Raw genomic sequence first — 14938 nt, forward strand, 5'->3', positions numbered from 1 at the left:
GGCTGGAGTGCAGTGGTATGATCATGGCTCACTGCAGCCTCAACCTCCTGGGCACAAGTGATCTTCCCACTTCAGCCTCCCGAGTAGCTGGGACTATACATACCCACCATCAAGCCTGGGTAAGTTTTAAATTTTTTGTAAAGATGATGTCTTACTATGTTGCCCAGGCTGGTTTCAAACTCCTGAGCTCAAGTAATCCTCCTGCATCAGCCTCCCAAAGTGCTTGGATTATAGGTGTGAGCCACTGCACCCGGCCTATACACACTTTTTTTTTTTTTTCTTTGAGATGGAGTCTAGCTCTGTTGTCAGGCTGGAGTGCAGTGGTGCAATCTCAGCTCACTGCAATCTCTGCCTCCCAGGTTCAAGTGATTCTCCTGCCTCAGCCATCTGAGTAGCTGGGACTACAGGCGCCCGCCACCACACCCAGCTAATTTTTGTATTTTTAGTAGAGACGGAGTTTCACCATGTTGGCCAGGATGGTCTTGATCTCTTGACCTTGTGATCTGCCTGCCTCGGCCTCCCAAAGTGCTGGGATTACAGGCGTGAGCCACCGCGGCCAGGCCTATAAACGTACTTTTTAAAAACTTCACATGATATCAAAATTCTCCCATCCAAATGATCCATAAACAACAACAAAGTCCTCTACAATTATAAAGGTTGAAAGATTGTTGAAAGATTACCTTGCCAGCTAGTATTTATCTTTTGGATATATATCTTTTTTTGATATATATGTATTTATTTATTTGTATACTTGTGTATATATTTATTCAACAAAAATGGGATTGTGCTATTCCTAACCCTTTTAAAAATTTAATACGGTGTGAACGTTCTTCCTTATTACAAAACACAATTGCATCACTGGATTTTTCCAGTTTTGCTATTATAAATAATACAATGATGATCTTGCGTATATAATTATTGTTGTTTTTTTGGAGACAGAGTTTCGCTCTGTCACCCAGGATGGAGTGCAGTGGTGCGATCTTGACTCACTGCAGCCTCTGCCTTCTGGGTTCAAGCAATTCTTGTGCCTCCGAGTAGCTGGGACCACAGGCCCGCGGCACCATGCCTGGCTAATTTTGTATTTTTAGTAGACACGGGGTTTTGCCATGTTGCCAAGCTGGTCTTGAACTCCTGGCCTCAAGTGATCCACCCACCTTGGCCTCCCAAAGTGCTAGGATTACAGGTGTGAGCCACTGTGCCCAGCCTGTGTGTATATAATTTTGATTTTCTAAGTATTCCTTAGGTCATAGAGTATGCATATTTTAAAAGCTCTGAGCAGAGTTGCTGTTCAGAAAGGCTGGGTCAGTGTCTGTCTTCCTAGTAACAGGGCAGAGGTCAGCCTGTCCTACCACACTCTCCTGCTGCACTCTAGCCAGTGTATTAACGTGCTTCTGGTCACACTTTCACATGAAGGCTATTAGGAGCTACTGACAAAGTTTAAGTAGACAAATCACATAACCAGATTTGCATTTTTGATTCCAGCTTCAGGGCCTAATAGCTCTATTAGTCTTATGTGGCCCCTAGGAGGCATTCAAGATAATGGTGACACTAAGCAAAGCGGGGGCAAGCTGAGGTAGAGAGTCTGAACAAGCAGGTCTCTAACCTGCAGCTATAGAGAAGCAATTCAGTGTATCCTGTGGCAGGTGGAGGGAATACTTACCCAGCAGAGCATGCGAGACTCTTCGATATGCACCTTCATGTATTATCTTGTTCAGTTCTCTGAGGTTGGGATCGTTGTTATCTCCCATTTTGCAGATGAGAGAATTGAGGCAGAGAAAGGTTCAGCACCTTGCCTTTGGTTACACAGCTGGTCATTCTGGCTTCAATCACAGGGCTACCAGCCTGTGCTCTTCACCACTGAGCTTCCCTGCCTCAGGCCACTTCCATGGACCATTAGCTGGATTCTAAGAGTAGTTTCTAAGCCAGAGCTTTCAGAGCGCTTTTGTTTGTAGGACAATTTTAAGACAGCAGGTTCTTGAATCTTTTGTGTTTTTTTAAGTCTCAGATTTATCTTCATATTTCCTACTTCTCCAAAAAGACTGAGAGCTGACATATTTGATTGTAAGCTCTTTGGGGCAGAGCCCTTGTAATCGTCTCTGTATAAAACAGTTCCCACCCCAGTGACTGGTACTTGGATGCTTCAGTCAACAGCTGTGCTGTTAAATAGGGCACGTTTTTCCTAGACCCACATTCTGATAAAAGAAAAATCAAATGAATTATGATTGAACCAATTCAACACACACTGTTGCATTTTATGTATGTGTTTTTGGTGACCTTACTTTGGAAACAATGTAAAAGTCACATCTGTGGAGTGTTTTTAGAGCACTTTTACATTCATTTATGATAATAGGGACCTGCCCAGGCGCTGGGCTAGGTGTTCCACATATACTGTGTCATTATGTAAATTGTGATTCACAAGAACTTGAGAAGCTAGCAGGGTAGCTATTATTATCCTTGGGGTGGTTTGTTTTTGGTTCTTTGGGTTTTTTCCCAGGGGAAGAAGCTGGAGTTTGGACAGCCCCTGGCCTACATGGGCTCCCTTTTGCAGAGGCTGCTCCAGCGGGGATCTCCTTGAGCTCAGGCAAATAAGCCAGTGCCAGGCCAGGTCCCCTGCACACCTTTGTCTATTTTCCCCTTTGTTCCTTGGATCTGAAAACCCTTCAAGGCTTCAGAGGAAGCTCAGTGAGTTGATTCTCATGTACCGGGAGAAGAGAATGTAGAGGCGGCGGAACCAGAGGAGCTGGCTGCGGTGGCAGGACATGGCTCTCTAGAAGAATCAAAGAGAATCAGTTATGAAACACTTGCACTGGAGCTGTTTCATTATTTCAGATCTGGCCACCTCACCTTAAATCCTTCCTCGCACTAATATGCTTCATGCTATAGCCTTATCTGTCTTCTTCCCGTAACCCATGAACCTCTCTGGATTGGCCTCCTATCATGGCCCCTGCTTTCGCATCTCCTACTTACTCCCTGTGATTATAACACACAATGCTCACGGTAGCTACAGCACTCACTATGGGATGCCAGAAAACTGGCAAAACAGTCCACATGCATCATCTCAATGTTAACAACCCTGTGAATCAAGTATTGTTATTACTGTTTTTTAAAAAATAAATAGATGAGGAAACGCGTCAGTCTCAAACAGCTAGTAGCTAGTAGAGCTGGCTGAGATTTTAACCCAGAGCCATCTGATTGACTCTAGAGTCCACATTCTTTTTTTTCTTTTTTTTTTCCTTTCTTCTTTTCTTTTTTTTCCCCTTTTTTCTTTTCTTTTCTTTTTTTTTTTGAGACGGAGTCTCGCCCTGTCGCCCAGTCTGGAGTGCAGTGGCGCAATCTCGGCTCACTGCAAACTCTGTCTCCCGGGTTCACGCCATTCTCCTGCCTCAGCCTCCCGAGTATCTAGGACTGCAGGCACCCGCCACCACACCCAGCTAATTTTTTGTATTTTTAGTAGAGACAGGGTTTCACTGCATTAGCCAGGATGGTCTCCTGACCTTGTGATCTGCCCGCCTCAGCCTCCCAAAGTGCTGGGATTACAGGCCTGAGCCACTGCGCCTGGCCGTTTACAGTCCACATTATTAATCATGTTGCTACTACCTCAAATGTACAACACAAACAGGGATGTTTCATGGGAAGCAACCTAGTACACGCTAGTACACTATGCCCAAATTCCTCTGAGTTAGGTCATTTCGAGAGGTACAATCACTATCAGAAGAAGAAAAAAAGGAATGGTACACAGGTGTGAGTTGTCGTTCTCACCTTCTAGGGGAAATGTACATTATCTTGTTATTCAGACCTAGTATAGTTCGGTTTTTGAACAGAATAGATTACAGCAACTGACTTCACTAGATATACATAAAAGGATGTGCCTGTTTATCTCTGAGTACCATAATTAACTTGCCTCTCTAAGCTAATATCTTCACAAACTTTTTTTTTTTTTTGAGACGGGGTCTGGCTTTTGCCCCAGGCTGGAGTGCAGTGGCCGGGTCTCAGCTCACTGCAAGCTCCGCCTCCCAGGTTCACGCCATTCTCCTGCCTCCGCCTCCCAAGTAGCTGGGACTACAGGCGCCCGCCTCGTCGCCCGGCTAGTTTTTTGTATTCTTTAGTAGAGACGGGGTTTCACCGTATTAGCCAGGATGGTCTCGATCTCCTGACCTTGTGATCTGCCCGTCTCGGCCTCCCAAAGTGCTGGGATTACAGGCTTGAGCCACCGCGCCCGGCCATATCTTCACAAACTTTTATGTAAAGAACCCCTTTTATATTCATTGTCAGACTCTACATGCCTTGCCAGGTGCAGTGGCTCACACTTGGAACTCCAGCACTTTGGGAGGCCAAGGTGGGCGGATCACCTGAGGTCGGGAGTTCGAGACCAGCCTGACCAAAATGGAGAAACCCCGTCTCTACGGAAAATACAAAATTAGCCGGGTGTGGGGGCTCATGCCTGTAATCCCAGCTACTAGTGAGCCTGAGGCAGGAGAATCGCTTGAACCAGGGAGGCAGAGGTTGCAGTGAGCTGAGATCGCACCATTGCACTCCAACCTGGGCAACAAGAGCGAAACTCCATCTCAAAAAAAAAAAGAAAAAAAGAAAAGAAAAGAAAAAGAAACTACATGACTTTAAAGACATAAACACACCTGTGATAACCAAGCTTTAACTGGTAAAGAGAATTGAGGCAAAACAATCACCATAGAATATTATTGGGAAAATATTATGCAGCATTGTTTCAACAGGAAATCCAACTAAGATTTTTTTTTTTTTTTTGAGATGGAGTCTCTATCGCCCAGGCTGGGGTGCAGTGGCACGATCTCAGCTCACTGCAACCTCCGCCTCCCAGGTTCAAGCAATTCTCCTGCCTCAGCCTCCTGGGTAGTTGGGATTACAGGCTCCCACTGCCATACTCACCTAATTTTTATATTTTTAGTAGAGATGGGGTTTCATCATGTTGGCCAGGCTGGTGTCGAACTTCTGACCTCAAGTGATCCACCCACCTCAGCCTCCTAAAGTGCTGGAATTACAGGTGTGAGCCACCGCACCCAGCCCAACTACAATTTTTTTTTCTTTTTTGAGATGGAGTCTCACTCTGTCGCCCAGGCTGGAGTGCAATGGTTCAATCTTGGCTCAGCGCAACCTCTGCCTCCTGGGTTCAAGTGATTCTCCTGCCTTAGCCTCCGAGTAGCTGGGATTACAGGCACCTGCCACCATGCCTGGCTAATTTTTGTTTTTTTAGTAGACACACAGTTTCACTATGTTGTTCAGGCTGGTCTTGAACTCCTGACCTCAAGTGATCCACCTGCCTCGGCCTCCCAAAGTGCTGAAATTACAGGAGTGCGCCACTTCGCCCAGTCCAATTACAATTTTTTCTTTTTCTCCTTCCTTCCTTCCTTCCTTCCTTCCGTCCGTCCATCCGTCCGTCCGTCCCGTCCCTCCCTCCCTCCTCCTCCTCTCCCTCCTCCTCCTCCCTTCCCTCCTCCCTCTTCCTTCCTTCCTTCCTTCCTTCCTTCCTTCCTTCCTTCCTTTTTGTTGAGATGCAGTCTTATTCTGTTGCCAGGCTGGAGTGCAGTGGCCCCACCTCAGCTCACCACAACCTCCGCCTCCCGGGTTCAAGCTATTTTCCTGCCTCGGCCTCCTGAGTCGCTGGGATTACAGGTGCATGCCACCACACCTGGATAATTTTTGTATTTTTAGTAGAGATGGGGTTTCACCATGTTGGCCAGGATGGTCTCAATCTCCTAACCACGTGATCCACCCGCCTTGGCCTCCCAAAGTGCTGGGATTACAGGCGTGAGCCACTGTGCCCAGCCTCCAACTATAATTTTTAAAGGAAATTTACCATCAAACAAAATGGATGTGTAAGATCACAGAATAAAATGAAAAATTTGAAGACTGTAATAAAGAAAAAAATATTTAGGAAAACATTGAGAGAGAACGTTGTAGTCCAATCACACTTGATTTATCTACTTGTAATAGTTACCAAGTTAGAAGGATTTCCCATATCATGCTGCCTACATGGCCCATATACTGAGATGCCCTAATCTTTCAATGACTTCCAGCATTCATTAAGATAGACACTTATAGAAATTATTTATGTAGTGTGTCCAAAAATTTATTTAGATGTGTCCAAAATTATGTGTGCAATTTTGTATTTCTGCTTTTTCCCCTCTTTTGGAGCATTTTCACTATATATCCTTCAAAACTGTGATTTTATTCATTATATAGTACTGTCTCATTCACCTGGTGAATATTAGTTTCTATTTTGGTTATTATAAATTATTCTAATGAAAATCATTGGACATAAATTTCTGGACACATCTTTGTTCACTTCCTGAACATAACATTATAAAAATATACAGAAGGAGTAGGATTGAAAAAAATTATGGAAATAAAAATTATCGGGTCAGAGTACATATATTTATTATTTATATATATATACTTTTTTTTTTTCTAGAGACAGGGTCTCACTCTATTACCCAGGATGGAGTGCAGTGGCATGATCATGACTCACTGCAGTCTCCAATTCTTGGGCTCAAATGATACTCCTACCTCAGCCTCTCGAGAAGCTGGGACTACAGATAGGCTTTGCCACACCTGGCTAATTTTTTTTTTTTTTTTTTTTTTTTTTGAGACAGAGTTTTGCTCTTTTTGCCCAGGCTGGAATGCAATGGCATGATCTCGGCTCACTGCAACCTCTGCCTCCCGGGTGCAAGTGATTCTCCTGCCTCATCCTCCCGAGTACCTGGGATTACAGGCACCTGCCACCACGTCCGGCTAATTTTTTGTATTTTTAGTAGAGATGGGGTTTCACCATGTTGGCCAGGATGGTCTCAATCTCTTGACCTTGTGATCTGCCCACCTTGGGCTCCCAAAGTGCTGGGATTACAGGCGTGAGCCACTGCACCTGGCCTTTTACACCTGGCTAAGTTTTTTAAAAAATTTTGTAGAGACAGGGTCTTGCTATGTTGCCCAGGTTGGTCTTAAACTCCTGGCCTCAAGCAATCCTCCTCCCTTGGCCTTCCAAAGTGCTCGGATTAGAGGCATGAGCCACCATGCCCAGACTAATCTTTTCTTTTTAATTTTTTTTGAGACAAAGTTTTATTCTTGTCACCTAGGCTGGAGTGCAATGGCGCGATCTTGGCTGGCTGCAACCTCCGCCTCGCAGGTTCAAGTGATTCTCCTGCCTCAGTCTCCCAGGTAGCTGGGGTTACAGGGATGCGCCACCACGCCCAGCTAATTTTTGTATTTTTAGTAGAGACGGGGTTTGGTTATGTTGGTCAGGTTGATCTTGAACTCCTGACCTCAGGCGATCCACTGGCCTCCCAAACTGCTGGGATTATAGGCATGAGCCAATGTGTACAGCCTTTCTTTTTAAAATTTTAAACATCTTAAAAATTGTATAATTATTACCTGTAATTATACATAATAATTACTTATATAATTCAATACATTTGCCCAGGTGCAGTGGCTACTCGGGAGACTGAGGTCAGAGGATTTCTTGAGCTCAGGAGTTCAAGGCTTCTGTGGGTTATGACCATGTCACTGCACACCAGCCTGGGTGACAGACAGAATGAGAGCCTATCTATCTCTCTAAAAAATTTTAAATTATATTTTAAAAAATGTAGGGGGTCACCACAAACAGCAGGGAGAGAAACAAGGGAGAGAGACTGTGGAAAACTTGACTAATAGAAGGCAGGAAAAGAACTGGGGGTGGGGGGAGTGTTGAACAGAAAACACAAAATTAGATAGTAGAAATGTCTAAATATAGCAGTAATTACAAATAAAAATGGACCAAATATATCCGCTATATTTCATAGCAGGGCTTTAAAAAAATCCAACTACATGCCACTTACAGAAAATACAACTAAAAATCACAAGAAAAGGGTGAAAATAAAAGGATGAAAGAAAGATAAACCATGCAGATACTAACCTAAAGAAAGCTGGTATATGGAGGCCAGCTGTGGTGGATGACACCTGTAATCCCAGCACTTTGGGAGGCTGAGGCAGGCAGATCAACTGAGGTCAGGAGTTCGAGACCAGCTTGGCCAACATGGCAAAACCCCATCTCTGCTAAAAATATAAAAATTAGCTGGGTATGGTGGCACACACCCATAATCCCAGCTACTTGGCAGGCTGAAGCAGGAGAATTGCTTGAACCCAGGAGGCGGAGGTTGCAGTGAGCTGAGATAGCACCACTATACTCCAGACTGGTGACAGAATGAGACTCCGTCTCAAAATAAAATTAAAGTTAAAATTAAAAAAGAAGGCCGGGCGCGGTGGCTTAAGCCTGTAATCCCAGCACTTTGGGAGGCCGAGACGGGCGGATCACGAGCTCAGGAGATCGAGACCATCCTGGCTAACCCGGTGAAACCCCGTCTCTACTAAAAAATACAAAAAACTAGCCGGGCGAGGTGGTGGGCGCCTGTAGTCCCAGCTCCTCGGGAGGCTGAGGCAGGAGAATGGCGTAAACCCGGGAGGCGGAGCTTGCAGTGAGCTGAGATCCGGCCACTGCACTCCAGCCTGGGTGACAGAGCAAGACTCCGTCTCAAAAAAAAAAAAAAATTAAAAAAGAAAGAAAGCTAGTATATGGGCCAGGAATGGTGGCTCACGCCTGTAATCCCAGCACTTTGGGAGGCCGAGGCGGGCGGATCACAAGGTCAAGAGATTGAGACCATCCTGGCCAACATGGTGAAAGCCCATCTCTAATAAAAATACAACAATTAAGGCTGGGCATGGTGGCTCATGCCTGTAATTGCAGCACTTTGGGAGACCAAGGCAGGTGGATCACCTGAGGTGGGGAGTTCGAGACCATCCTGACCAACATGGAGAAACCCTGTCTCTACTAAAAATACAAAATTAGCGGGGGCGTGGTGGCGGGTACCTGTAATCCCAGCTACTCGGGAAGCTGAGGCAGGAGAATTGCTTGAACCTGGGAGGTGGAGTGGAGATTGCAGTGAGCCGAGATCACCACTGCACTCCAGCCGGGCGACAGAGCGAGACCCTGTCTCAAAAAAATAAATAAATAAAAATAAAATAGAAGATAAAGGGAAAACCATTACAAAAGAGGGAACTTATAATAAGAGGAATAGGTTAGGCACAGTGGCTCATGCCTGTAACCTCAGCACCTTGGGAGCCTGGGGCAAGTGGATCACTTGAGGTCAGGGGTTCAAGACCAGCCTGACCAACATGGTGAAACCCCCATCGCTACTAAAAAAAAAAAAATCCAAAATTAGCTGGGCATGGTGGTGCATGCCTGTAACCCCAGCTACTATGGAGGCTGAGGCAGGGGAATCGCTTGAACCCAGGAGGCAGCAGTTGTGGTGAGCTGAGATTGTGTCATCACATTCCAGGCTGGGCAACAAGAGCAAAACTCTGTCTCAAAATAAATAAATAAATAAGATAAATAATCTGCTAAAAAGATATGACAGAGGCTGGGCATGGTGGCTCACACCTGTAATCCCAGCACTTTGGGAGGCCGAGGCGGGCGGATCACAAGGTCAGGTGATCAAGACCATCCTGGGTAACACGATGAAACCCCATCTCTACTAAAAATACAAAAAATTAGCCGAGCGTGATGGCGGGTGCCTATAGTCCCAGCTGCTGGGGAGGCTGAGGCAGGAGAATGGCATGCACCCGGGAGGTGGAGCTTGCAGTGAGCCGAGATCGTGCCAATGCACTCCAGCCTGGGCGACACAGTGAGACTCCGTCTCAAGAAAAAAAAAAAAAAAAAAAAAAAAAAATATATATATATATTATATATATATAGCAGCTTTGGGCAGGGTGCAGTGGCTCATGTTTGTAATCCCATCACTTTGGGAGACTGAGGTGTGCGGATCACCAGGTCAGGAGTTCAAGACCAGCTTGGCCAACATAGTGAAACCCCGTCTCTACTAAAAATACAAAGAACTTAGCCAGGTTTGGTGGTGTCAGCCTGTCTGTAATACCAGCTACTCAGGAGGCTGAGGCAGGAGAATCACTTGAACCCAGGAGGCAGAGGTTTCAGTGAACTGAGATCTCACCACTACACTCCAGCCTGGGCGACAGAGCGAGACTCTACCTCAAAAAAAAAAAAAAAAAAAAAAAAAAAAAAAAAACATTTAAAAAAACCTTCCCCCACCCAAAAAAAAATAAATTTAAAAAAAAAAAAAAAAAAAAAAAAAAAAAAATCAGCATTACGAAAACCATTCACTGACCACAAAGCAATTAAATTATAAATTAACAATAAAAAGACCACATACACGGCAGGGCACAGTGGCTCACGCCCGTAATCCCACCACTTTGGGAGGCCAAGGCGGGTGGATCACCTGAGGTCGGGAGTTGGAGACCAGCCTGACCAACATGGAGAAACCCTGTCTCTGCTAAAAAATAGAAAATTAGCCGGGCATGGTGGCGCCTGCCTGTAATCCCAGCTCCTTGGGAGGCTGAGGCAGGAGAATCGCTTGAACCTGGGAGGTGGAGGTTGCAATGAGCTGAGATCGCACCACTGCACTCCAGCATGGGCAACAAGAGTGAAACTCTGTCTCAAATAAAAAAAAAAAAGACAAGAAAAAAAGACCACATATACACACATAGCCATGCCATTCTCATTTGTGGTAGTTCTATAAAGTCACTGAGAACACTGAATTAGTGAATACTGAACCATTGTTTCTAGCGGAAATACAGGGTTGGGTTCCCCCAAGCCTTTGGCCACAATATTTTCATCCATCAGTCAATATATAACCTTGTTTTACTTATATTTCTGTTTCAAAACTCCATATGAAATATATATTGTTGATTCATTAGCACTGAACTCATGGCCAATGGCACTGTAACTCATGCTTGTGATCAAACCCACATAAGCCATATTACAGCCTCTTGTGCTTAGGAATGCAAGACAGCAGTTCAGCATCATTCTTAGAGGCTATTTTAAACAGCAAAATCAACAAAACCACAAAATGAGAAAATGGGGCATGAAATATACCCCAAAAAGGTATTTTTTTACAGTGGGAGAGCTGAAACAGTTGGGAACATGTATATGTGCATCCAGTGACTCACGTTTCACCCCTCTGCGAGTGTCCACGAATGACCACAAAAGCACTTTGAGCACTGACTTTGGAGTTACAAATGAATTTCAGTGAGTAGGTGCATTCATAAATATAGAACTACAAATAATGAAGATCGACACATGTTTGTAAACTCTAAACTATACCCTCAAAGATTAAGGGGGAACTCACAATGGAGACTATAAATTACTTATAATTAGGTGACAATAGGAGAACTACATATCAAAACTTATCATGTGTAGCTAAAGAAACACTTCAAGGAAAATTAATAGTATTAAAGTTTTTTTTTTTTTTTTTGAAGATTGTAAGTGAAAACAAAACTAACTTTCAAGTTAAAGAGATTTAAAGAACAGGCTGGGTGCGGTGGCTCACGCCTGTAATCCCAGCACTTTGGGAGGCCGAGCTGGGTGGATCACTTGAGGTCAGAAGTTCGACACCAGCCTGGCCAAACATGGCGAAACCCAGTCTCTACTAAAAATACAAGTTAGCCAGACGCAGTGGTGAGTGTAGTTCCAGCTACTCAGGAGACTGAGGCAGGAGAATTGCTTGAACCCAGGAGGTGGAGGTTGTGGTGAGCCAACATCGATCCACTGCACTCCAGCCTCGGTGACAGAGTAAGACTGTGTCTCAAAAAATAAAAATAAAAAATAAATAAATAGGCTGGGTGCAATGATTTATGCCTGTAATCCCGGCACTTTGGGAGGCTGAGGTGGGCAGATCACCTGAGGTTGGGAGTTTGAGACCAGCCTGACCAACATGGAGAAACCCTGTCTCTACTAAAAATACAAAATTAGCCAGGCATGGTGGTGTGTGCCTGTAATTCCAGCTACTCGGGAGGCTGAGGCAGGAGAATCACTTGAACCCAGGAGGCGAAGGTTGAGGTGAGCCGAGATCACACCATTGTACTCCAGCCTGGGCAACAAGAGCAAAACTATGTCTCAAAAAAAAAATAATAACAGCAGAAAGAAAGAAAGAGCAGAAGGAAGGAAGGAAGGAAGGAAGGAAGGAAGGAAGGAAGGAAGGAAGGAAGGAAGGAAAAGAATAAAACCATAAATAAAGTAGGACAGAAATAATAAAGTACAAAAATTAATGCACTATTGAAGAAACAAAATATGTGCTCAACACTGCATTCTCAGTACCCAGCAAAGTGCCTCTTACTAGGTACAAGGGTTTACTGTAGAAAATTTAGAAAATATGGGCTGGGAATGGTGGCTCATGCCTGTAATCCCAGCACTATGGGAGGCTGAGGGGGGGTGGATCACCTGAGGTCAGGAGTTCAAGACCAGCCACCTGAGGTCAGGAGTTCAAGACCAGCCTGACCAACGTGGCGAAACCCTGTGTCTACTAAAAATACAAAATTAGCTGGGCATGGTGGCACATGCCTGTAATCCCAGCTACTCGGGAGTGTGATGCAGAAAAATCACTTGAACCCAGGAGGTGGAGGGTGCAGTGATCCGAGATTGCACCATTGTACTCCAGCCTGGGCAACAAGAGCGAAACTATGTCTCAAGAAGGAAAAAGAAGAAGAAGAAGAAAAAAGCCCAGTGCAGTGGTTCATGCCTGTAATCCCAGCACTTTGGGAAGCAGAGGTGAGTGGATCATCTGAGGTCAGGAGTTCAAGATCAGCCTGGCCAACCTGGTGAAACCCTGCCTCTACTAAAAATACAAAAATTAGCTGGGCATGGTAGCATGTGCCTGTACTCCCAGTTACTCAAGAGCCTGAGGCAGGAGAATCGCTTGAACCTGGGAGGCAGAGGTTGCAGTGTGCTGAGATCATGTCATTGCACTCCAGCCTGGGCGACAAAGCAAGACTCCGTCTAAAAAAAAAAAAAATCACCGGGCACGGTGGCTCAGCCTGTAATCCCAGCACTTTGGGAGGCCAAGGTGGGTACATCACCTGTGGTCAGGAGTGCGAGACCAACCTGACCAATATGATGAAACTCTGTTTCTATTAAAAATACAAAAATTAGCTGGGCGTGGTGGTGTGCACCTGTAGGCCCAGTTACCAGAGAGGCTGAGACAAAAGAATTACTTGAACCTGGAAGGCGGAGGTTGCAGTGAGCCGAGATTGTGCCACTGCACTCCAGCCTGGGCGACACAGGAAGACTCCATCTCAAAGAAAATTTAGAAAATAAAGCTAAACAAAAAACCCCCCAAACCAAAATCATCATCCCGAGTTTCTATTCTCTTAGATTTTTTCCTTCCTTCCTTCCTTTTCTTTTCTTTCTCTCTCTCTCCCTCTTTCCCTCAATCTCTTGTTTCCTTCCTTCCTTCCCTCTCTTCTTTCCTTCCCTCCCTCCCTCCCTTCCTTCCTCTCTCCTTCTCTCTCCCTCCCCTCTCTCTTTCTCCCTTCCTCTCTCTCTTCCTTCCTTCCTTTCTTATTCCTTCCTTTTCCTTCCCTTCCTTCCTTCCTTCCCTTCCCCTTCCTCCCTCCCCCCTTCCTTCCTTCCTTCCTTCCTTCCTTCCTTCCTTCCTTTTCTTTCTCTCACTCTCTTCTTCTCTCTCTCTCTTTCTTTCTCCCTTCCTTCCTCTCTCTCCCTTCCCTTTCCCCTTCCCCTTCCCTTCTTCCTAATAAAGCTGTGTTGCCCAGGGCAGACAAAAACTCCTGGGCTCAAGCCATCCTCCCACTCCAACCTCTCAAGTAGCTGAGACTACAGGCATGAGCCACAATCTCCAACTTGGTTCTTTCACTTATTTTGCTACCCGTCTCCCTGTGGGGGGCTTAAGTCTACAGGGGGATGCACCTGGAGACAAACTGAGGGACAATTCTCCTCAGCCCACCCTCTCCCTAACTCTGATGGCACTCAGTCATCTGCTCCATGGACAGCTAAGAGTTTTCCCTAGGGTGACCTGACCTGGCCTAGCTCTTCCTCAACCTGCATGTAGGCTTCTTGCAGTCTGCCCTGGGCTCTTTTTTTTTTTTTTTTTTTTTTGGAGACGAAGACTCGGAGTCTCGCTCTGTTGTCCAGGCTGGAGTGCAATGGCATGATCTCGGCTCACTGCAACCTCTGCCTCCCGAGTTCAAGCAAGTCTCCTGCCTTAGCCTCCCGAGTAGCTGGGACTACAGGCGCATGCTGCCACGCCCCGCTACTTTTTTTGTGTTTTAGCAGAGACGGGGTTTCACCGTGTTGGCTAGTCTTAAACTCCTGAACTCAGACAATTCGCCCATCTCAGCCCACCAAAGTGCTAGAATTACAGGCGTGAGCCACCCCGCCTGGCCTCCCCTAGGCTCTTTACAGAGGCTCCTGGCAGGTCTGAATTCTCCTTAACCTCAAGCTGGGAGCATTGCTCCATGTATAACAGTGATAAAATGGCAAATCAAAATGTCCAACAGTAAGGGATTCATGATATATCTTATGGTATATACATATAGTGGAGTAATTGCCAGCCATTGCTATTTGAATACTAAATGAAATAGGAGAAAATGTTCATAATAAATAGTTCTGATTTTTTTTTTTTTTTGGCTAGGGTCTGGCTCTGTTGCCCAGGCTGGAGTGCAATGGTGTGATCAGGGTTCACTGCAATCTTGACCTCCTGGGCTCAAGTGAACCTCCTGCCTCAGCTTCCCGAGTAGCTGGGACCACTGGCATGTGCCACCATGCCTGGCTAATTTTTTTGTAGAGATGGGTTTTGCTCTGTTGCCCAGCAAGCAGTCCACCCACCCTGGCCTCCCAAAGTACTGGGATTACAGGCATGTGCCACTGTGCCCAACCCATAACATATTGTTAAAGCAGGTTTTTCATCGTTTTTTTTTTTTTTTTTTTTTTTTTTTTTTGAGACAGAATCCGCTCTGTCGCCCAGGCTGGAGTGCAGTGGTGTGATCCCAGCTCACTGCAACCTCTGCCTCCCGGGTTCAAGAGATTCTTCTGCCTCAGCTTCCCAAGTAGCTGGGACTACAGGTGCAT

The 14938-nt window shown here is 45.5% G+C and overlaps 1 protein-coding gene across 2 annotated transcripts in view; it reads right to left on the bottom strand.

The window, feature by feature from the left end:
* PIGL (phosphatidylinositol glycan anchor biosynthesis class L) overlaps positions 1–14938 on the bottom strand; it is a 136972-nt gene that overhangs the window by 21549 nt on the left and 100485 nt on the right. The window contains exon 7 of one of the 2 annotated variants that reach the window (XM_017862215.1): positions 1661–2767. In XM_017862215.1, the coding sequence (XP_017717704.1) occupies positions 2669–2767 (99 nt within the window). In that variant the 3' untranslated portion in view covers positions 1661–2668. Of the gene's footprint in view, positions 1–1660; positions 2768–14938 lie in introns of those variants that run through there. The other variant, XM_017862216.1, reaches the window with a different exon arrangement.

Source organism: Rhinopithecus bieti, unplaced genomic scaffold, assembly GCF_001698545.2.
Source record: "Rhinopithecus bieti isolate Rb0 unplaced genomic scaffold, ASM169854v2 scaffold_63942, whole genome shotgun sequence".
NCBI classification, from domain to species: domain Eukaryota; kingdom Metazoa; phylum Chordata; class Mammalia; order Primates; family Cercopithecidae; genus Rhinopithecus; species Rhinopithecus bieti.